The sequence below is a fragment of the Mytilus edulis genome, chromosome 3, assembly GCF_963676685.1.
Source record: "Mytilus edulis chromosome 3, xbMytEdul2.2, whole genome shotgun sequence".
NCBI lineage: Eukaryota > Metazoa > Mollusca > Bivalvia > Mytilida > Mytilidae > Mytilus > Mytilus edulis.
This window is the reverse complement of record NC_092346.1, coordinates 77,252,820-77,276,078: the sequence shown is the minus strand read 5'-3', so window position 1 is coordinate 77,276,078 and position 23,259 is coordinate 77,252,820. Positions and strand designations below refer to the sequence as shown.

At 30.3% G+C, this 23,259-nt stretch overlaps 1 protein-coding gene across 11 annotated transcripts in view; it reads right to left on the bottom strand.

Annotated features, from left to right (window-relative positions):
• LOC139517466 (glutamate-rich protein 6-like) overlaps positions 1-22,872 on the bottom strand; it is a 29,418-nt gene extending 6,546 nt beyond the window's left edge. The window contains exons 1-15 of one of the 11 annotated variants that reach the window (XM_071308551.1): positions 22,752-22,872; positions 21,697-21,990; positions 20,437-20,575; positions 19,977-20,119; positions 17,639-17,689; positions 16,833-16,930; positions 15,979-16,065; positions 13,182-13,549; positions 10,414-10,437; positions 9,696-9,769; positions 7,191-7,250; positions 4,099-4,256; positions 2,211-2,296; positions 1,521-1,673; positions 634-862 (exon numbers count right to left, since the gene is read on the bottom strand). In XM_071308551.1, the coding sequence (XP_071164652.1) occupies positions 634-862; positions 1,521-1,673; positions 2,211-2,296; positions 4,099-4,256; positions 7,191-7,250; positions 9,696-9,769; positions 10,414-10,437; positions 13,182-13,549; positions 15,979-16,065; positions 16,833-16,930; positions 17,639-17,689; positions 19,977-20,119; positions 20,437-20,575; positions 21,697-21,940 (1,914 nt within the window). In that variant the 5' untranslated portion in view covers positions 21,941-21,990; positions 22,752-22,872. Of the gene's footprint in view, positions 1-633; positions 863-1,520; positions 1,674-2,210; positions 2,297-4,098; positions 4,257-7,190; positions 7,251-9,695; positions 9,770-10,413; positions 10,438-13,181; positions 13,550-15,978; positions 16,066-16,832; positions 16,931-17,638; positions 17,690-19,976; positions 20,120-20,436; positions 20,576-21,374; positions 21,533-21,696; positions 21,991-22,707 lie in introns of those variants that run through there. The other 10 variants (XM_071308553.1, XM_071308556.1, XM_071308554.1 and 7 more) reach the window with 10 other exon arrangements.
• Between the last annotated feature and the right edge of the window lie 387 nt (positions 22,873-23,259).

Below are 23,259 nucleotides of genomic sequence, written 5' to 3'. Positions count from 1 at the left end.
TTTATAAACCTACTACATTATGTTGTTAAATTAATATCACTATCCCTTGTGTACTATCTGTAACACGGGTAGAAATGACAAAGTGGCATCAGGTAAGTTGGCAAAATGTTCAAAAGAAGTTCCTTTAATGTCCACTCTGGTTGTTTCAAATTATCTTCAGTAAGCTAAATTTTCATTCTATTGTTTACCAGTGTGTAACTTGTAAAAAAATAATAAGTGATTTGTAACTGTGTTGTACAATATAACAACTTATATCCATTTATCTTGCACTAAAAGTAGGTGTGGAGAAAACCCTCATCTTTTCATACTATTTGATTTTCAAATTCATGGGGCCAAAAAAATGCTTGATCAGCAAGGCATTCAAATATAGATTTTACATGTTTCCTTATATTTTACACATACTGTCATACTAACTGATACAATTCAATACCTTATCAGTATCAAAAATTTCCTTCTGTTATTGTAAATGGTTATTATAGTAATCATCTAACTGCAAAACTAAACAACTATTTTCAGTGGTAGTCAATGGTTTTCCTTCTGTATAAATCAACTGTTTTGCCAGCCATAGCTTATTTTAGTGTTACCCATTTTCACTGAATACATCATCAGAAATGAACATAGTTTACATCTTACCTTTAGTTTGGTTCCCACATTAAATCTACAACTTCTCTGTTTGGCACTAAATGTTACAGCTATATTTTCCTGTCCCATTACTCGGACAGCCATGTTTTTATTGAGAGCAAAACAGATAGGTTGGAATGGTGGGGCATGTACATGAGTTTCTTGGTCTTTCCAGGACCATTTCTTTTTCTTGGCACCTGTATCATCCAACTCTACACCTCCCATCTGGTCCAAGTATAATCTAATAATCAATGATTAACACTTCATTACACATACTTAGAATTTACATTTTCATCTTATTAAGTCAATGATCCAATAAAGTCACATGTTTTCATGAAAATATCAAAATATAATTTTAACAACTAAAGCAACGAAGAATAATCCAATGTTTTGTTTTTAATAATATTAAATAAATGATCTACAATGAAAGGTTCATGAAGACTTTTTCATCTATGCCATCATTACTTAGTCAAACCCATAAATTTACAAAGTTACGTCAGAGTAATAAAGCATAGCAAAATACATTTTAACACACAAGTCATAACAAACAGAGTAACTTAAATTCATGAAAATTGTTGATGAGTGATGTGTATGTTGTTTTTCTTTGCCAGCTTGTAAACATAGCATACATTTTTCATGCAAAAAACTTATTTTCATAATCGGAACAACTTATTTGGTATACACTTTCATTGTAGAGTAATGACGGTGTAGATTGACTTTTACACGTGGAAGGTTTAGTGTTGAAAACACAGTATAACTCCATATCAAGATCTATGAAAATGCCTGTTCAAAGACAGTAATATAACAGCCATTTTCTTTTGTTCCGTATGATAATAACAATCTTCTGCATTTGTTCACCAGTGTTGCCAGTGAATTTCACTTTTTTTCCCAATACTCACCTTACTGTTCCATTTGTATGGTAACAACTGCCATATCCTGCAGGGTCAAAGGTCGATAATACTTTAGGCATTGGCTGGTCATCATGTAAAACATAATGATACTGCCCTAATTTAACTGATGACACCAGAATAGCTAAATTCCCACTAGGATAACTAGTCAGTTGTTAAGGTTCAATATTTCACACAGTCTGTATATATTATATTCGTATTCATGTTATTTCAATGTTGAAACCCATCAATATTTCAGCATCATTGTAATAGATAAACTGTATAATGACTGATATGTGTACCATGTACTTATAAGATGTTTAATTTCAAGTTAAATATCAAGTGTCTAAGACTCAAATGGCTGATTTTAAAAATATTTGAAGTATGACTAAGTTCCCAAGTTTGGTAAAATGAATAAATTCCTTAATTAAACAATTTCATCGTAATGCAGATGCAAAATTTCAACATATGTGCAATCCTCCTGTGAAGTTTTGGGGATCTTAGTTGAAAACCACCCATCCACTCATCCATCCATCTGCATTCCCACCCACCTGACATCACCATACTATAAGCTGGTCTAACTTTGTCCAACCTAGCTGATGGATATACAGTCTCCTCAAACAAGACTGAACAGCACCAGTTATCAATTAGCTCCATCATTTTCATTGAAATATATAATTGAATGCAGAATTTAAAGGATACAAAACATTTCCTGTACCATCTGGAAACAACGTAACAAATTTCTGTTCATCTTCGTAAAACTTCTCTATCATTGGTCTTTCTCTCCACTAAAATAGTAGCAAAAATAAAAGTTCATTTTGAATAACATTTCATTTATGGTATGATATTGATATGTCATTATAATTACTATAGGATCTCTTACAGATATATGATATGTACTGATGGCCACAACTATCTTGCCCTTTCAACTTAGTAGGTTATTATAAAGTTTTCTATATGGTAGTATCACTAAGCTTTATGTTGACAGTCAACAGGTAATGTTAAATTCACAATTTTAAAGGAAGGGATGATGCAGAAATCAATAAGTGTTTTAATATATATGTAGGACTCTAAAGTGCGATGGGGACGCTAAAGTACGATGGTCACGCTAAAGTGCGATGGTCTACGCTAAAGTGCGATTCTTCCATACGCTAAAATCCGATGGTCCGCGAAAGTATAGACGTTATAAACGTAGTTTGATTATGACGTTAACAGTCGTTTATACAATCCGAAAATGAACACGCCGGTAGACAAATTACAAATATTTCATTAAAAACTTTTCAACCAATAACTTAGATAACTTAAATCAGCCGGCTAACCGTGCTTTGTCGGCTAAAGAAAATGTGTTTTATTTCGGTAGCTGGAAGAAGAACTTGTAACCTGCTGCAGTCGATTGTTTTACTATAGGCCTAATAGATACAAGCAGTATTCGCATAGATATCCTGTATCCTGCTTTTATTGGAAGCGAACGGATACATTTGAATCATCGTTTATGTTGCAGTTTATTTTGCGGTTCCCTTTAAAATGTCGCTTTTATTGAAAAGTAACGTGTACAATATAAAGGTTCATATTTTCATGCGTAAGTTATAACTGATCGGCTAAAACATTAGTTTGTACATTGCCTGAAAATATAACATTATCATGGATGTGTAGTTGCTACAAAAAAGGAAGAAAATTAAGCTCGGAAAACATCGCCTTTTATTTCTCTCATTTAAATTAAACAAATAAATGTTACATATTCCGACAGTAATCGAATTTTGTATCTTTTAACTTAAAAAGGACGATTTGTAAGGGAAGGTGTACCCATAAGCGATAGACTATGTACGGCAAGCTACACCAATTATAACAATATTTAATACGCACGAGTTGTCAAAAAAACATTTACAAGCAATATATAGTATTCTGTGACACCTAAATTACCTTTTTAGCAATTATTACATGGTCGGTCTTTGAAAATTATTCACTTAAGGCTACTGTTAAGTTGTACTGCCTTTCAAATCTATGGTATACACCTTATAATACTAGATAATACAAAAGGGCCATTGTTGCATTGAGCGTTGTTTTTTTTATAAAGCCCTCGAACCCGTACCCTTTGGTACATCGCACTTTAGCGTGATATACCATCTTACTTTAGCAAACAAACAACCATCGCACTTTAGCGTGCGACACCATCGTACTTTAGCGTAGACCATCGCACTTTAGCGTGGCCATCGCACTTTAGAGTCCCATCGCACTTTAGAGTCCCATCGCACTTTAGAGTCCTACATATATATATAAGAAGATGTGGTATGCTTGCTATGAGACAACTCTCTACCAAAGACCATATGACATAGAATCCATCAATTAATAGCTTCCTTCTGGTGAATACAAAGACATAAAAGTCTGCCAGATATTAGTATTTTAATTTTTGTTAATTTCTTTTTCCAGATCTTCTTTTTTTTAGCATTCAACTTCTTATTTTTGGTGAATGACTGTACCACAGAAAATATCCATTTTGTGATCTCGTCATTACTATCAAGAAATAAGCAACAGTCCTACTAAAATATTTCACTACAAGATATTGTATACTGCATAGGGAAAGGATGCTGACCTTTCCATCAGCAATCATGGCAGGATCTAATGGTTCTGGTGTGAACACATCATTGTCGTCATCTGGTAGAACAGGACTGGGAGGTCTAATTGTCCATCCTTCATTTAAACACATCTGTGATGACAGTTGGTATTTTATAGTCTTGACTTGACGAGCGACTGCAAATATAATCAACAAATATTATAAAATTGATACTGTAATTGGGAGTTCTATCAATTTCAAGCATACTTTCAATTTTTAAATAATTTTGCATCAAATTTTCTATAAAAGGTGAGCTGACCGAACAGACATTTTTCAAAAATTTTCATTTTCCAAATTTCCAAAAAGTCATTTAAAAACTCATTTTCAGGTGTCTCAGCTGATTATTTTTGTTGAATGTTATGAAATGGAAAGTATGCTATCCCTCGTTAACAAATAATGCAATCCTAAAGTGTTAATATGTATAAACCATAACCAAATTGAACTAAATAAATATTTCCATTGATTACATATTGAATGTTAACTGATAGTTCATGCAAAGAAATAAAATTTATTAATTTCAATTAACAGAAAAAATTAAAAAACAATTATCATTTACAGAATTAAAGTCTATTAAATTAAAATTGTAGTGCTTAGATTTGAAAAAAAAAATTTAATTAAAAAAAATGATCTAATAAAGGAAGGGGAGGGAATCCACTATGTGTTAATGTTATCTAAGGGGAAGTTACTCACAAACAGCATGCAGGTTGGGTTTAGCTCAAGGCAATGAACGGATTTTAACTACATCAATTATTGTAAATTTAATCTCTACACTTGAAATTTTAAACACATTTTATTTTAGTAGTGGTGAATTAATAAACTGTGATCAAACATATGAGAGTGAAATTATAAGATGTGTAATTAATTTTGTCTAAAAAAAGTATTTAAATGTGCACAATTGGTCTTGAGACATGACATTTAAAATTATCTTCCAGATAAATCTGTATTATTCCTTTAATTATAACATCACTTAGTAAAAATCACATATTTTTGCAGATTCAAGGTCAAGTTACTGGAAAAATGTCTATAAAAACCTTCCTTTCACCAAATCCGAGGCAAGGAATGTTTCTTGTTCTCTTATAGATCTTGTACAGAGACAAACAATTGCTATACAAAACCATCTTATATCGATAAATCAACTTTTATTTCGAGAAAAATACCATAAGAAATCATATATCAAGACATTTACCTTCATAATGGTCAGGTATGTCCACATCAGAAAGTTGAGCTACTATATTGCTAATTGACCTAGACAAATTACTCTTTTCTCGTGAAGAAGTATTACGATTTTCTAAAAAGTTAACAAAGTGTCTCCAATTTTACTTATATCAAAATTTCCACAGAAAATAACAATGAACGAATTTTGACTGATCTATATTTAATGTAATTACCATTTTAATTCTTAATCTTATTTCATATTTTCAAGTTTTTAATTAACTGAACTAAAATGTAAAAGATTCCAAAACTAGAATTGAACTTGAATATCTGACATAAAAAATCTCAAGTCTATCAATTGATTCCCATCACCATATAATCCTTTCAGATAAATGCAGATTTTACATCACATCACATGATATAGGAAATAAAGCAATAAGCTCTGGAAGTTATTTCTGGGGTTTAACCCATATCCTTTTGCAAAATACATTGGTTCAAATATTACACCATTATCATCATTATGAAGCATTTCTGTTAAAGCAATATAGTTCTTTTGCTCATTTCTTTTCAGAGTTTGCAATACATACCTCTTCTTAGGTCCATTTCAGACTAATGACTTGTAAGAATAAAAACTACACCTTTTTTCACAGAACATGAGCAATATTCTGATAAACATGGACAGAAGCAGAAAATAATCTTAGCAGCAATAGTATGACTGATACTGCAATATCTATTAGAACCAATGTGCATTATTCCTCACTAGTCTTCTATGTAAAATATAGACAGTAATTTTACCATGTCAAATTTAAGAAAAGGCCCCTTTATCTGATTATTCAGACCCCATTTGTTTTAATTTGAAATGTTATCATTTTATTTCAGGTAACATGGAATAATTCCATTGGTTGAAAAACTGCAGTAAACATCCTCTTGGATATAATTGGTAAATGAAATTCAAATTTCTGAACAACAGGCCTAACACATATAATGTAAAAAACAAATGCATCAATGGACATGATGGAAATAGTTTTCAAAAAGAATCATTGAGACCAATTTTTTTAACTGGATATTGATTCAAAGATTTATATTTTAAATATTTTGATGGTTCTACAACAAAGACAAACTGGAAGTGATGAAAATGGCATTCACTGGCTGTTTCAGCCTGGTGAGTCTAACAGATGAAATTAATGGTGTTTGTTTTTTTAACCTTCTTGACTTAAGACAATGGTTTAATACTTAATATTACAATATTAGAATATCATTTATTTTTAACCTAACATTTTTTAAGTTTAACACTAATAGTACTAAATTTCTGTTTATTGATGTGAATGTTCTCATTTAGGTGAATCAATAATAATAAAAAAAAATCTTTAAATGAAATACATATTTTCATTTCCTATTGCTTGCATTAATGCATGAATTATCAAAAAAGTGTATATAATATTGGTGTGTAGAATAGTAAGAGAAGGAATTGTCTAGAGAATAAAAGAAAAGAAAAACAAATATGTGATACAGACAAGCATCTGTTAGATACATGAAAGCAAGATATTGAAGGAATCAGACATGAAATATGTATGGTCAATTTAAAAAGTTAATCTGTATGAATTTTTAACTAATAAAAAAAACCCAGCTTTGCTGATAGTATACCAAAAAATTCAATACAAAATGTAAAATTTGTTGATTTGACACTTCAAAGCAAAAATATTTTTCATATATTATTTTTAAAGCACATATAAAAATATGCAAAATGTATCCATTGAAACAGAGACCACAACAATCAAAAACATATTCCATATCTAACATTATCTAATTTTAATCTATCCCATATACTAAAGCATAAGCTAACTAAGTTAATATATCTTATTTAAAGAACACTGAAGGTGTCGCCGGTAATCATGCAATTATCCCATGATTCCACCTACCAATCGGCTGTGGAGGAGGGGCTCCTGGTCTAACTCGGGCAACAGATGCTGCTGCCCCCGCTAAAACAATGTACAGCATATATGTAAAATCAATCTCAGAAAAGCTTGAAAAGATAGAATGATTAGAAAGAAGAAAAAGAAATATGAAATGAGAAAGATAGTATGAGAAATCTGTGCGAGAAGCATGTCAGAGTTACAATTAGAAGTGGATCTTGTGTTCAAAGATACATGTACCCTGCTATTTCACCTTTTGTAACAAATTAGCAATTTCAGGACTATTTAAGGTCATTGTTCTTTGTTTTGATGGACTATTAAACTAGTACATTACTTTAATACACAATTTTGAAATGTACAGTAGTATTGAAAGTAAAGATGGCACTTGACAAAAATGAAATGAACATTACAGATTTCCTGTGTCTAATTCAGAAACTTATTTTAAGACTTTTTCTCCACAAATTTCTCAAAGAAGTAGTTATATATAATGTTGTTACAGATGATGTATCATGAAGAAGTATGTATCATGTAGAAGAATGTATCAGTCAGAAATCACCACAACCTAATGCAGACATAACCCGTACATTCTCAGCAGTCTGGCAGCCTTATTTTTCTTCTCTTCAGCCCTTAATTTTCTCAGCACCCCCCAGTTACACCTTACAATCATGATGAAGTTAAATTGTAAGTTCCTTACAAATTATTGTAACTTTTTTTCTGGAGGATTTAACATGATTTTTTTTATGAATATAGAATTAATTCTTGTTCTATACCAGTCAGTATTGTTGCAGTTCACTTCAAATTTCCCTGTGGTGATTCCTGTGTTGATACCAGAGTTATGAAAGAATTAACCTATTTCTTAAATGCAATAAATGCATTCTTTTCTCCAAATGAGGTCTTCTTACAAGAAAATCTCATCTATCTAGACCTACCACATAATTATGATAAATGTTTTTTAAATAATGGTTTAATATCAATATTATTATCTGATGAATGATGTTTAACATAGCAGAAATTAAAGTAAGCCATTTCATATTTCTAACATGCTAAAATATGAAAGATTTTATTAATATGCATCCCTAAATGTCTATGAATCCAACACCTTTGCAAGAAACAGAAATTATAATAAATGCCAACAAACACACAACACATCATATTCAGGGTCCCCATATATCCTTGTTTGCATAAATACAAAATAATTGTTTAAAGGCATTCTTCAGACATTTGGCTACACACTAATTGAACAGTATGGGTTCAAACAAACCTTTTCCTTCAGAGAAACTGTAAAAGTCTCATAGAGGTCAAAAAAAAATTTCATCAGTTTTCATCCAATGTTATCACAATGACACAAATGCAAACGATGACAGCTAAATATGTCACTTTTAATTGAGGTATTTACCAGTATGATGCCAGGATGACATTTTGCAGCAAATCTAGATTTTTTTTTGGGATAAAAATGTGGAATTTGTGAACTTTCGACAGATTTCAACATGGATAAACCCAAACAAAAATTCCTGAAACAGTTTTATGCATATCCTTAAAGTCTGTAAACTCTTAAAAAGATTGATCAAAGTGCAATGAAAATTTATTGTCAGTTTGAATTTTTATAAGCAAATGGAAAAACATAATGTATGTGTTGTGTTTCTATTGGCACTCAGTATATTTATAATTTATTATATTATCATTAGCTGCATCAGCATGCATTTGCACTATCTAACATTCTCATTTCACACAAATGGCAGTGTTGGTATTTTAACAATAATCAAATATTAACCATACTGTATCTAAAGAGTTGCCACAATCCATTTTGACAGTGGCAATCAACAAGGCGCAAACAACATGTCATGTACAGAAGAACAGTTCTTGTTCTTAAAATTAATGAGAATATTAAAGTAAGGTCAAGGTTATATATCATAATATATCATATTTCAGTCAGACATATACTCCTCACAATCAAACAACATCCAACTAATGCAGATGTGCTTAACATGATCACTGGAGTGTGATAAAGAGGTCAAAGTCATAAGACATATGCAACCATGTCCAAAACATTTACCAAATGCTTATATATATGTATAGCTACTAATGAAACAAGGTAATATAGAAAGACTTATCCTGACGGTGACCTGACCACTGAATTGTAGATATGAGTTCACAGTCCTATGATAGTATGTCATAAGAATATATACACTCCTAACTACTCAGATCAAAGACACAAAATAGTCCACAAAATACAGGATAAAAATAAAAAAATAAAAAGATGAAGCACTGCCACTAAACAAAATTGATTTCTGTTATTTTTTACAGTCATTCTATTATCAACGAAATTTCTTTTCAATACTTAAAACTCCTCAATGAGTGCAATAATCATATTCTAATTTATCTTATTATGTATATATTTATACATATAATTGTGCTCAATTAAACAATTTAAAAAGTGTTATCAACACACACACAAACACTTTTCAATGTGTAGCCTTTCTATACATGGACTAACAGATTGAATAGACTCACAATTCATAAAGTTAGACTGCGTTGACATTCCAGATACTTCTTGTTGTCTACGTGCCATCTCTCTATCTTTCATCCTGAAAACAATTTTAAATATATTCAGTAATACAGTTATATCTTGTCAAAAATAAGATAGCAAAATGAATTAAACATGAAAACTTCAAATGCAGATGTCATTATTATTTGAAGGGATTGGGTAGAATACAGAGGTTCATCTATTCTAGCTTGCTAATATACATATATACTAATCATTATTCATTTTAAGAATTTGGTTGTTGTTTTTTGCAGAATTATTGCATTTATAATTTAGACATAACATATCATAGAGAACCATTAAATAATGGTCAAAAGGGGAGGTAATGCGGACCATGTAATAAATATGAATCTGGATACTAAGATGTGTAGATAAATTGATACAGAAGTGCACACTAACAAATGAGCAAAGTGAAAACAATTCAATGGTACTCTTTACAGAAGAAGATATAGTTAAATAGGTAAATGATGGGATAAATAATAATGAAAATTAAAAAGATATATAATACATAAAATTAAACAAACAAAAGTGATTCAGAAAGAAATAGCATGAATTTTGACACAATTTCACAGAAGATCAACTTTACTGAAATTAACATTAATAAACAAAGTTACAAGAAACAAATCTAAAAGCTTATCTTATGTGATGAGCACTGAAGATGATAATTATGAATAATTTCCTGTTTACCATGGTTGGCCACAGGCTCTTCCTCTGGAGGATGAAATAGAACAAAGCACATCATAGATAAGTCAAAACAAGCTTAAAGAACAGAAATTAGAAAAAAGAGAATAAAGATCAAGTTTACAATAGATAGATTGTATAAGTATGATGCATCAATGAATATAAGATTGAATCTCAATAGAAACCTGTATTTGGTCACTCTCACATCTATGAAAAATATATTAAAAGGAGCATCATGCTGTGGTAGTATTGATATGTTAAGTTTAGTTTAGAATGCATAATGATTTGAGAAGAAAATAGCGTAGAGGCTGACAGGATACTGTATTGGTAATATAAATCTATGCATAATTATGACAATGGTGGGATTGAGTGCAGCAATGTATTATTAACTTACTGTGCAGCCAATTATCAACCTCTCCATCTTATTCTAATTAGTTGAATAACAACACTGACAAAACAAGAAATGTGCAATTTTTTTATGTGAGTTTTAAGACATATGGTCAAGATAAAGAAAGATGTTTATGCATATGTAAACACACATCATTTTGTGACCAGAAAGATTAGATACACCATGTAAAGAGCAGTTAAGATTACAAGAAGGTATAAGACAAGGTCGAAGTTCAAAACTTAAAGTTCAATGACAAGAAAGAGTAGATACACCAAGTAAAGAGCAGTTAACATTACAAGGAGGTACAGTGAAACTTCTCAAAACCGGCCGCCCGTCGGACCACGGGATTCGGCCGGTTTAATGAATTTGAAATTAACAAGAGTTACTTCCCTTCAATATAAGAGTTACTTCCCTTCAATATGTGTGCATTTGTTTTTTTTACCATGTATTGTACCTCAATCATAAAGTTTGTTTTGTTGCGTAAATTTAGCTTTGTAATCTAAATTGATTATGAAATAAATATTGAAACATCATTTGTATCTTTATTATTTTTTTATTTTGCAAGAATAACAAATAAAATGCAACTATATAACAAAACAATTTTAATATCAATATTTCATATTAATGAAAATTTGAAGCTCTGCCCATCGGTACCATACGATAAAATTGAGAAAGGAAATGGTGTATATGTCAAAGTGACAACCACCCGACCATAGAGCAAACAACAGCCGAAGGCAACCAATGGGTCTTCAATGTAGCGAGAATTCCCGCACCCGTAGGTGTCCTTCAGCTGGCCCCTAAAATATGCATAATAGTACAGTGATAATGGACGTCATACTAAACTCCGAATTATACACAAGAAACTAAAATTTTAAAATCATACAAGACTAACAAAGGCCAGAGGCTCCTGACTTGGGACAGGCGCAAAATTGCGGCGGGGTTAAACATGTTTATGAGATCTCAACCCTCCCCCTATACCTCTAGCCAATGTAGAAAAGTAAAAGAATAACAATACGCACATTAAAATTCAGTTCAAGAGAAGTCCGAGTCTGATGTCAAAAGATGTAACAAAAGAAAATAAATAAAATGACAATAATACATAAATAACAACAGACTACTAGCAGTTAACTGACATGCCAGCTCCAGACCTCAATTAAACTGATTGAAAGATTATGTCTTCATCATATGAATATCAGGTACAATCCCCCCCGTTAGGGGTTTAGTATCATACTATCATAAAATATATGAGAAGAACATAACCCGTGTCATGCCAACAACTGTTTTTTTAGAAATAAATGTGTTTAGTTCCGATGCAAAGACCCTATCAGTGAATCAATGTTAAATCCAAAATATGCAATCTTTAATGACCTGACAACAGTATCGTAACTATATCCCCTTTTAATAAGTCTATTTAAAGGTTTTGTTAGTTTCTGAGGAGAATACTGACATTTTTGTGCTTTATAAAGAATATTTCCATAAAATTTTGGATGTGAAATACCTGAACGTATAAGATGTCTGCATGTTGAGTTATATTTACGAATTATTTCCTTATACCGGTGATAAAATTTAGTAAATGTTCATATAATATTTCATAAGCAATGCACACACATTAAAGCACCACACCTCTAACTAATAATACACACATTAAATAAACTAAAAAGGTTTGTTAAATTTCAATAGATTGTCCCGACCATAACGATATATGATTTAATTGCAAAAGTTAAAGTGAGTGATTAATTTTTATCATTTCCCTAAAAAAAAAAATTTTTAAATGATCAAATAAAGTAGCCAAGCTAAAACATTTAATGACAATTAACTATCATCATTGATTAGCGTGGGTGAAGATCAAAATCTCTCAACCGATAATTTTTTTGGGATATTGATTTGACATTGACAGGTGAACACTACTCAGTGGCCATGCAGGTGTCTAATTGACCGGATTAACTTGTTTGTTTATATAACAATATAATATATGGACTAATGATTACAAATGAGAAGGCCAGTTTTATGAGGTGATATTTTATTGATTTTGATTACACAAATACACAAATAACGGCCGGTATCCGGTTTAAAGGGGTGGCCGGTTTTATAAGGTTACATGACCGTCTATTTACATACACGCCGGCCGGGACTTGCGGTTTTGGCCGGTATGAAGGGAGAACCGGTATTAAGAGGGACCGGTTTAAAGAAGTTTCACTGTATAAGACAAGGTCAAACTTCTGTACTCATTTAGGCCATTACAAAGAAAAGCTATATGGTATGGACTGTTCTCAAAGCCTCCTTACATTAAAATGTATATGCATGTACATGTAGTACAGATTTTGTAACAAGTTTTTAAAAGAAGAAAATAATAAAAATCTTATTATTAATTTTCTCCTTTGCATACCTTTTCTCTGCTCGTTCTTGTGCTGCTTTTTTTGCTTTCTTGTCAGAAAATGGACCATGTGATTTGATATTGATCATCTTTGATTTCTTCTTCTGTTCTTCTGCCATTGAAAATGCAGTTGTTGTTGCAAAATCAAAGAATTCCCTATACCGGTCACAACAGAAAAGTTGATCCGGTGGGAAATTTAACTGCTGTTCTAAGGTTGGGAAAGGTTGTATATCATGTCCACAAAATTCACAAACACCACCAAATATTCCATATTGTAATCCACGGTCATCTTTTGGGAAATCATCATCAACCTCATCCTCAATCAATCGTGCATCTGGATCTTCAACATCAAATTCTTTCTTTTCTGATTCTCTATTATACTAAAGTGTAAATAAACATAAATGAGAATTAGGAAATCTATATGTATTGTAACATAGCAAACTCATTTAATGTTTCTAATAAATATTCTCAATCCCTTACATCATTTATACATATTTTAATAGAATCTTGTTAGAACTTATTAATTGTTTAAGACAGAATTTATTTTGGATAAACAACTATATTTTTAAGGAATACTTTATTCATGTCAGTTCAGATTAAAATAAAATGATTGAAGGTTTATAGATTAATTTACATGAACTGCACACTATTATTGAAATCATTACACTGGTGGCAATAAAATACAGTGATTTCTCAAAAAAACACTAAAATAAATCCTATCAATTCACTCCTCTGACCCTAAACAACAAATTGGTGTTGTCAAGACAAAGCCCAAGAACAAAACAAATAGAGAGTGATTAGAAAATGATAAAGCTCCTTGTACATTCTACCTTACACAAAATATACATAATAAAACAGTTTTTATAAATGATCATTCAACCTTGAAATAAGGTCATGGACAAGGGACAAAGTCAGATGGTAATGTCAGAATACATGAATAAAGCATCAGTATATAAGATATGGCTCTTCTACCTTCTGAAATATGAACCTGTTTACAAAAAAGCTGCCAGATAAGCATCCATATGGCTAGCATTCTGTAACATGCTTTGCAATATAATATAAAATAAAAGGTTTCGATGCAATATTTATAACAGCTACCACAACATTCAAGTAAAAACTGAAAACTCTAACAATGGTTTGGTAATTTTGCAACCTTCATTGTGAACCTGAAATAAGGAAAGTTTGACCTATATTTTGCATAATTATCTAAACAGCATTTAATCTGCAAGCTAGGTTAAAAAGTTTCTCTTTTGATAATTCAATTTTACAGGAAATCATTCTCTTACAAATATTTGCGTTTTTGGACAATCAAAATTTAAACTTTAATTTCAAAGCTTTATGGTTATGACTCCTTCAACTTATGAGAACCAAATATTCAACTTATTATAATCTATTAATTTTACTCTGGAACAAATAATTCAAAAAATAAGAAATAAGATATGAACATTTGAATTATATATAGCCCACTGTGGTTAGCTGGGCTACATTTCATTGCATTCCAATGCATCTGAAGAACTGTTTTTTAGATCTAGTAAAGAGAAAATTTAATATTGGGTGTTGATTAGGAGGAAGTTGGAAGAATAGTACATTTTGTACCTAGTTGCATAAAGACAAATGATTACATGAATTTGAAAAATCATATTGAGTCAATTAAAACAAATAAGACACATTTTTCACTTAAAGGTTAAATTAACAACATAATTTCTTCAGAAAATTAGAGAATTTCCTTTTAAATTCACATATATAATATTAACATATGTATATGTGAGCTGTCAACAGAAAATCAAATTAGTATTTATAAATGTGACAATAATATAACCTTGTATGCTGCTAGTGAATTTAATATGCAAACTTTCTTGCAAAACAGATTAAGCATAAATCAAAATGAGCTATTCCAAGGGAAAAGAAACAAAATACAAATTAACACTTTTTTTAAGATGTAAGCTATATGGACCTCCTCCTTTCATATTTTACAATGTAAGCTATGAGGGTGTCTAATTTAGTAACCAAATGAAGAAAAACTTGTTTTTAATATCCACCCAGATCAAAACAAGGATTGCGCAAACCAATATGTCAAATAAAAACAGCCAATGGTTCTATTACCATCTAAGTGCCATTGGACCTTTTTGTCATCTTAAAACTTGCAAATAATTTATTTCATATTGTGACATTTGCATTATACTATGCTATGAAGTGAAAAGCTTTGATAAACTTTATTATTGATCTCACAAAGTTGTGCTGAACTTTTTATAGCACCAATTTTCAGTACCTTTCCGCACTGGACAGCTCGTTAGTATATTAATAACTCAATTTAACTATCAAAACAAAACAATGTTTTATAACCATTCAAAACAAATATTCTGATGCAATTGCCCTATAAATATCCCTCTAAGTTCATTCTTTTAGAATTTAGTACATCTTAAATGAGAAATGAATTTAAAAGAATAATACATATATATTTAGCTTAAAACATGTTTTTTATCTCTTCATTGCAATATCAGAATTTTTTGTATTCTAGATATTCTGTTTAAAGACATTTTAACTGTTTGATATTAATAAAGACATGGATATCTACCAAATATGTCTTCTTTTTTTTTTTTTTGTTAACCAAAACAAGAATTTTTTAATTGTTTTTAATTAATGGCTTTGGACCATAAATTAAAAAAACAGACCTTGTAAATAGAAGATTTATTTTGAATGGTGTAAAATGTAATGAGAAATATGACAATTCAGCACACATATTAGCTTCTACCACCACAAATTAGTAAGCAAAACTAACACTAGATCTGCCTTCACCAATATATACTACCTGTAAAATATTAGGAGGCCCAATACTTGGCATATAATTATAATCCTCCTCCTCGTGGTGCCTCCTATAGCTGTCCTCATCAGAACTCTTTAGAAAAAGTTAATAACTAGATATTCATATTTTTTATGAAAGTCTCCAAAAGAATTTATATAATGCCATACCATGTATACATATTAAATATGTGTTTCAGCTACTTCTATTTCATAGTTTATCAATTCCAGCTTTAGCATTTGTAACTCAAAATTACAAATAAAAATGATGTAAGTTCAGGAATTATTGTGATATATATCATTGTAAATTTGTTTAGCAAAATACAAACATGTGAGAATAATAAATGTAATTTAAGTTTGTATATAAAGAAATTATATATAAAACAGATCTTTTAGCCAGCCTTGTCCAACCAATTCCATAATTTGATTGGCTAATAATAAAAAAAAATGCAATTTTAATCCATTTTTCTATCATACCATTTTGAATGTCACTGAGACAGATGTGTGTCGTAACAAAATCAAATTTATCATTCCAGTACTGTACTAATACACCTTATCGCTAATCCCGGCTGATCCGGCCGCTTGAACTTTTGACCCATACAACAATCACTTTTCCATTGTGGCGTCAGATATTTTGTTTTGTGACGTCAACATTTTACGGGAACCTGTGTGATATCCAGTAATGGCGGACAAATAGCGATAAGGTGTATTAAACTTTACTTTTTGGTAATAGACTCAAATTAATAATGAATTTCATGCTGTTTAATATTACCAGAACTTATGGTCACAATAAATGCACAGATATATCATCACTTAAAGACTTAATCAAATATGTACAGTACAATATGTGACATCTTAACTTACAGAGTCTGAATCACTATCACTGAGATCTAACTGTGGTATCCCGTATTCTTCAGGAGTTGGTGGACTAGGTTTTATCACATCCTCTTCTTCTGGTTTACCTACAGTTCAAATTAAAAAAGAAAACCCTTATAAAAGCAAAATTTGTATTTAATAAATTGAATCAAAGTGCTTGTAAGCACAAAAGGGTAAAGATTGCTTCATTTATTTGTGGGAAGTAAAATTAGATAGTGCATTGTCAATGAAGCATTGACAATTCTGGACAATGGGAGATAACTCCAATTTTATAAAGATGACTTTAACAATGACATCATTTATATTTTATTTGTCTATGTCATGGAATTTTCATAATTAATCAAATTTCTTTAAGGTTTTCCAAAACATTTTTTAATCTTTTAAGTGGTTCCCTTTTCACTTCTTAACATGTTTTGGGATAAAAGATTGATGCCATACAGTGACTGAAGATAGTTGCTAACTTCTATGTTATTTAGTTTCTGGTGAAGAGTTGCCTCATTGGAAATTATTCCAAATCTTCTTATTTTCATAATTTCAACTTTATATAATTTGAATGTTTTGACGATCATAAAAAAGAAAAGTGCATAAGTCTTGCTTTCTTGCTTAAATTTTATGTTAAAAATCATTGCGAGTTTATTGCAGCTACATATACGATATAAACTTAACATAATCAAGGATCCATGAAGGGTAGGTTAACTTCAGATGAACCCTGACAGAAGAACAGGTCCATCTTATAATCATTCCAAATGAATTCTCTCTTTTCTAAACTAGGAACTGTAACAGTGCAACATTACCTGTTGGTGACCAAGGACTATCCCGACCGTCTTCATGCTGTGACTGTGTACCTGAAACCAGAAGTGCAACCATCTACCATCCATCTAAATGTGATCAAACAAGCTAACCCAATATCCCATTAATTAGTCTTGGACCCTGATACCATTACCTGCCCTTAGAGCCAGATGGTTATCAAAGTCAAGTCTTAATGGACATTGCAGTAATGATCAGTTTAAAATATAGATATGTGTTCACACTTCACTTACAAGGATCTGACAACACTCTTCTATCTTCTCTTCTGTTACATCAGCCAATAAAATGTTTGCCTTCAAATTTCTGAAGGTGTTTATTATTACCACAAATCCAGAGGATTCTGTAAGGTCTTTAAAACAGAAAGTAGAACAGAGCATTTTTGGATCCTTGAAACTAAAGCCTGGACACAGAATCTGTATTTCAATCAGACTGAGTGCTGATAAGATCTGAATTCACATATAGCATACTTTGCTATAGGCTTTGATACTTCTTTATTTAAGGAATACGATAAAGACAAAAACTGTCAAACAGCATCCATTTCTCCATATTTATAATTGAGCAACAGCATCACCAGAAATCTTTTGCAAATAAAATGTTTCGTGCAAAGATATTGTCTTAATAGTAATAATTTATGGACATGCAAGGCTATGCATGTAAATGACTTAATAGTTATATTTTATGGATAAGGCTATGCATGTAAATGACCATTTTTGAGTAATTAAAAGCACATTTTCCTTTCTTAACATTTTCATAAGTAATTATTCTGTAGTATAAAAGTTTTGTTCAATCTTAAATGTATAAAGTAAACACTCTATGAGTATGACATTATTCAGGCTTCCAAACTAACACTAATCTCTTGATTATGACACCTATGTAGAGTTACTTAGAGTATATATTTTTCTCCAAAGAGATCAAATGTTATACATGTATATATAAAGAGAGATGAAAAGTTGTATTATTTTTATTTTACAATCTGCTTACAATTTGATTAATAAATTTAAATTAAGCTTTACTTATTTTAATTATTAAATAATTAAAGTATAAATATAACTCATGCAGTTAGACACTCACAAAACTCATGCATTTAAATGTAATTTCATTCTATATACTATCTTCAGCATAGAAAAGTACTCTTTTCAAGTTACTTAAGAACAATACAGGCTTTGAAATTTCTACATTTAGCTCCTTGTTTTCTTTCATTTTTCAAAATTGATCCCCTATTTTTATCACACAAACAAAATAAATAAGCTTTATGTGAAGTTTGATTGGTATATTTTGTTAGATTGTCTTGTATAGTTGTATTTCAACAAGAATAAAAATAATATTTTACTGACAGTTGTTTTTTATCAATTTTTAAAGGTCACAGGTTAAATAAAACAAACCTCAGCCTGTCTGTAAAAAATTGTATTTTTAAAAAAGTGATGATGTTCTTACTTAACTTTGATATAAATTAATACAACATTGAACAATTATTTTCATATTAGTGTAATATATATATTGTTTCTTTGGTGGAAACATTAATCTTTTCATGCTGGTATCTTACCCAGTTTGGACAAGAATGTCTATGAAAATCAAAATGTTTAATATGATACAAAAAAAGATTTTCTTATGTGTATATTGTTTTTTGACATTCAACTTATTATTATTCTTAAAAAAAGAGCAATCAAATGCATACACTTTTTCAAATGAATTTTACATAATGAAGTTTTATTGTTCAGAAAAAAAAAGAAAAAAAAAGCTTTTCAAAATGTTATATAACAAACATGCACTGATCTAAAAGTGCAAAAAGTAAATCAACATTATTTAATAAGACACACAAAACAACTAGCTTAAAGTTATTAAAAAAAATGAAATTTTGGCACATTAAATTCAGATGAAACCTTTAGAGCCTCGACTAGATATTGAAGATCTCAAGGAGAATTTTTCTGTAATGTAAAAAGTTATTACTGAAGAAACAGATAATAATCATCTCAACGCAACCAAGGAATTTTTAATAATAATAAAAAAGTAAAACATCAACAAGCAAGGAATTAATAAAAAAATATCTATAAATTGAACTCTGACTGATGTAATATTGCATACAAAAATCTACTGGTACATTTAATTATCTCTATGAAAGATACAAATTTGTCAACAGAATTTCAAATAAAACATGAATAAATATTTGTTGCAAACCAAGTTGTTTAAAATAGCAGTCATTTTTTGTGTAAAAGGTATTGAAAAAAACCATTGCCCATTTTCTTAATAGTTCCATCGACTTTCTTCCCACTACACACAGTTATCTCCCATTACCAGATTGGCACATATTGGCTTAAATCTACTTACTTGATCTGCCTGTTAAAATTTTAGCTTCTTCGCCATGATCTTGATACCAATCCCAGTCAGTTTGAGTATTCAGAGTAATAAAGGTTATTTTTCTTCCATCGTATGTTACTTTTTCCATTGTCTCTTTACTTGCCATAGATTTGCTATAAAGAGGTCAATGCCTTCATCACTATTTCATACAACAAATAACTGACTTATCTAATATAAATCTCTCAAACTGAATATAACATTTATATCATATATTTTTTTAATTCTAAAAACAATTCATCTTACTGTTCATATCATATCGAGATCAATATCAATTTAAGGAATTTTTACCATAATGCAACTAAACTTTTTTCCATTATCATGATAGTAATATATTGGAACATCTAAAATAGATAGCAATGGCAATTCTTTAATAAAAAAAACACATTTGAAAATATGCACATTACAAATGTACTATTTTTTATAAACTTACTCTCCTGAGAATGTTACAGATCTTCTGGAGGAACGTTCATCATCAGAATCTCTATCAACTGATATCTCACGTTTAAAGCCTCGAACTATAGATGGCCTTGCACTTCCTGTCCCAGGTTTGTCTAAAGATGCTGATGATACTTAAGGAAAAATAAAAAAATTATCAACAAAATGTATTTACCAAGTTGGTTTCTAAATCAACAATTCTAAATCGTGTTAAAAACTTCTCTTGTTATCTTTTTTTATGAACATTATATAGGAATACTCATAAACAAATAATTGTTTTTACCTTGGCCTTTTTTTTTATCAATACTTACACAATGTACATAACCATATTGATAAGATACAATTGCTTCTAAAGTGGTTGAATTGTATTTTATAAAGTGTATTTCAATTTTATACGACAATCAGTCTCCTTTATTTTTATGAGAAAAAAATAGCATCTTCTACAATGACATAAATCTGACAGAATGATTTTTGCTTCAAGGTAGAATTTCTTTTTTCTAATTATAACGGAATAAATATGTAAACATGTACTGTGTTAGTAGAATACCTTATTGTTTCAATTATAAGAACAGTAAAAAAAACATGTTTAAAGTACATTGTAAATTATTTGATGCCATTTAACTTTTAATTCAAAAAATATTTAATAACATCTACATGTACATTACTGTAAAATGAGTATTTAATTTTAGTTATATCCCATGTCTTAACATACATAAAGCTAGTGAACAGAAAAATAGCTATATCAAAAAGAACACATGTATTTAAGAAATTAAAACTTGTATTAACTAATTATCAACTTGATCAACATTCTTCAGGTAAAAAAAAAAGAGCAATTTTGGAAACACCTTAAAATCTTAACATTCAATGTATTCAGATTTTAGATTTGGTAAAAAAAAATCATTAAGTGTTTCCTTGCATACAACTTTTACTTACAAAGGTAAACATATGGGGGATGTTGAATTCCAATAGTTCTGTCTTTTAAAACCATTGCAAACCTTTCCTAATCCATGGCTTTTTTCAATTAATTTTGTTCCACATGTTGTCAAGTTAATTTGGACTGGTCATAATGTGCATTGTGTTTCATTGGCAGTCAGAACAATTGTCACAATCTGATTGGTTGATTCACTAATTGTGCTCTGCAACTGTATTTTTCATTGAATAAATTTAAAAAGAATCTGATTGGTTGCAATAACAATTACTTTGCACTGATTGGTCAAATGTGTTTTAGAAGTTATGGTCAGTTATACTATCTTACCTCTTGAAATGTTTGATTTTGTAGATCTTGTGTCATCGTCTCCCTTTCCCATTTCATCATCACTAAGGATTGAATCAGTCTCTGAATCAGATTCTTCTTTGGGTTGATGGTCACCTTTTGCACCAATTGGTGGCAATGGATTAGATGTTGGAAACTTGACAGAATTCCTGGAGCCAGCCCTTGAACTGTTTGGTCGAGAATTTGGTGCATTTCCTGTCACTACAGGTTCTGCTGGTGGATCCATTTTGCCACCTATTTATTTGCCAATTTCTTTCAAATTATTTCAGGTGAATTCTATATATAAAAAAATATATTAGTAATTGAAGTGACAATAAATTAGTGCCATAATAATATAAGGATTGATAAATTATGTCCCCTTACTCCCCTACAAATTGAAATGTTTTTAAAATCTACTAAACTCAAATCATCCCTATAATATCAAAATGTCAAGTTATATGATAGTTTTAATTATTTGATGATGTAAACTTTTTTTGAAACCATACAAAATATGGTGTGACAATGAATACCTAAGTGATTCGAACTATTCCAAAACAATTAGCTTGAATCTTGTAAGTGTTATGCTGTTTCACAGGGTACATATTAAATGGTCAACAGGTCAGCTTTTGGTCTATATAAATGTACATGTACTATATGCTACATAACACCTTGATTAACATATAGTGTCAATAAAACTTTGTTCAATTTTAGGATTTTTTTGTTAACATGCATGCAATTTCATCTGATGCAGATTGTGGAAAAGTTTGATAGCAAATAAAACATGTGATATCGACACGTCAACAAACAACAACATCTGGGAGCTCACTTTCAAGAATGTTATTGACGTAATATACAGTTGTCTGCATGCTAATTTAAACGTGAACTTTACCATTCTATACAATATTTTAGATTTATTTGCATGCCAACGGTAGGATACGTTAATTTTGAAATAAATATGAATCTAATCTATATGCATAGATACACTACGTTCAAATTATTAATTATTATTTACACCTGTTACATTGTCATTTTAATTGAAATCATTTTTTTTTGCATACCCTCCATTATAGTTTACATCGATGGTTATAGCGACGGTCATGTGATCAAACAATAGTTTTGATTGGTGAATTATTGTCGTAAAATATAAATAGAAAAATCTTTTTCATATATATGGTCATACATGACGATATTTTAAGAGATTAATATTCTTCACACTTGTTAATTATTAAAAAATACACATTTTTCACAAAATCAAATAGATTACGACATTATAGAGGTTTGACTCACTTACTCTATTCCGGAGTACTTCTCAATTTCCACCGCTCTTTTAACTTTTTGAAAACAAACTTTGTCAACAGGAGAGACAAACATCTGTTTCTGAGTGGGGAGTTACACACAGTGACACTTGCAAATTCGACATGGTCTGGGTGTCTTACAAAATGTTTATTTTCTGCTTTTCCAAAAGGACACTTAACTGACAACCGCTCCCCCACTCACCCTTAAAATAGTATTTTGTTTCAGGTGTTGTTTTTCTAAAAGATGTCATTTATTTAGCTAAATTAAAAA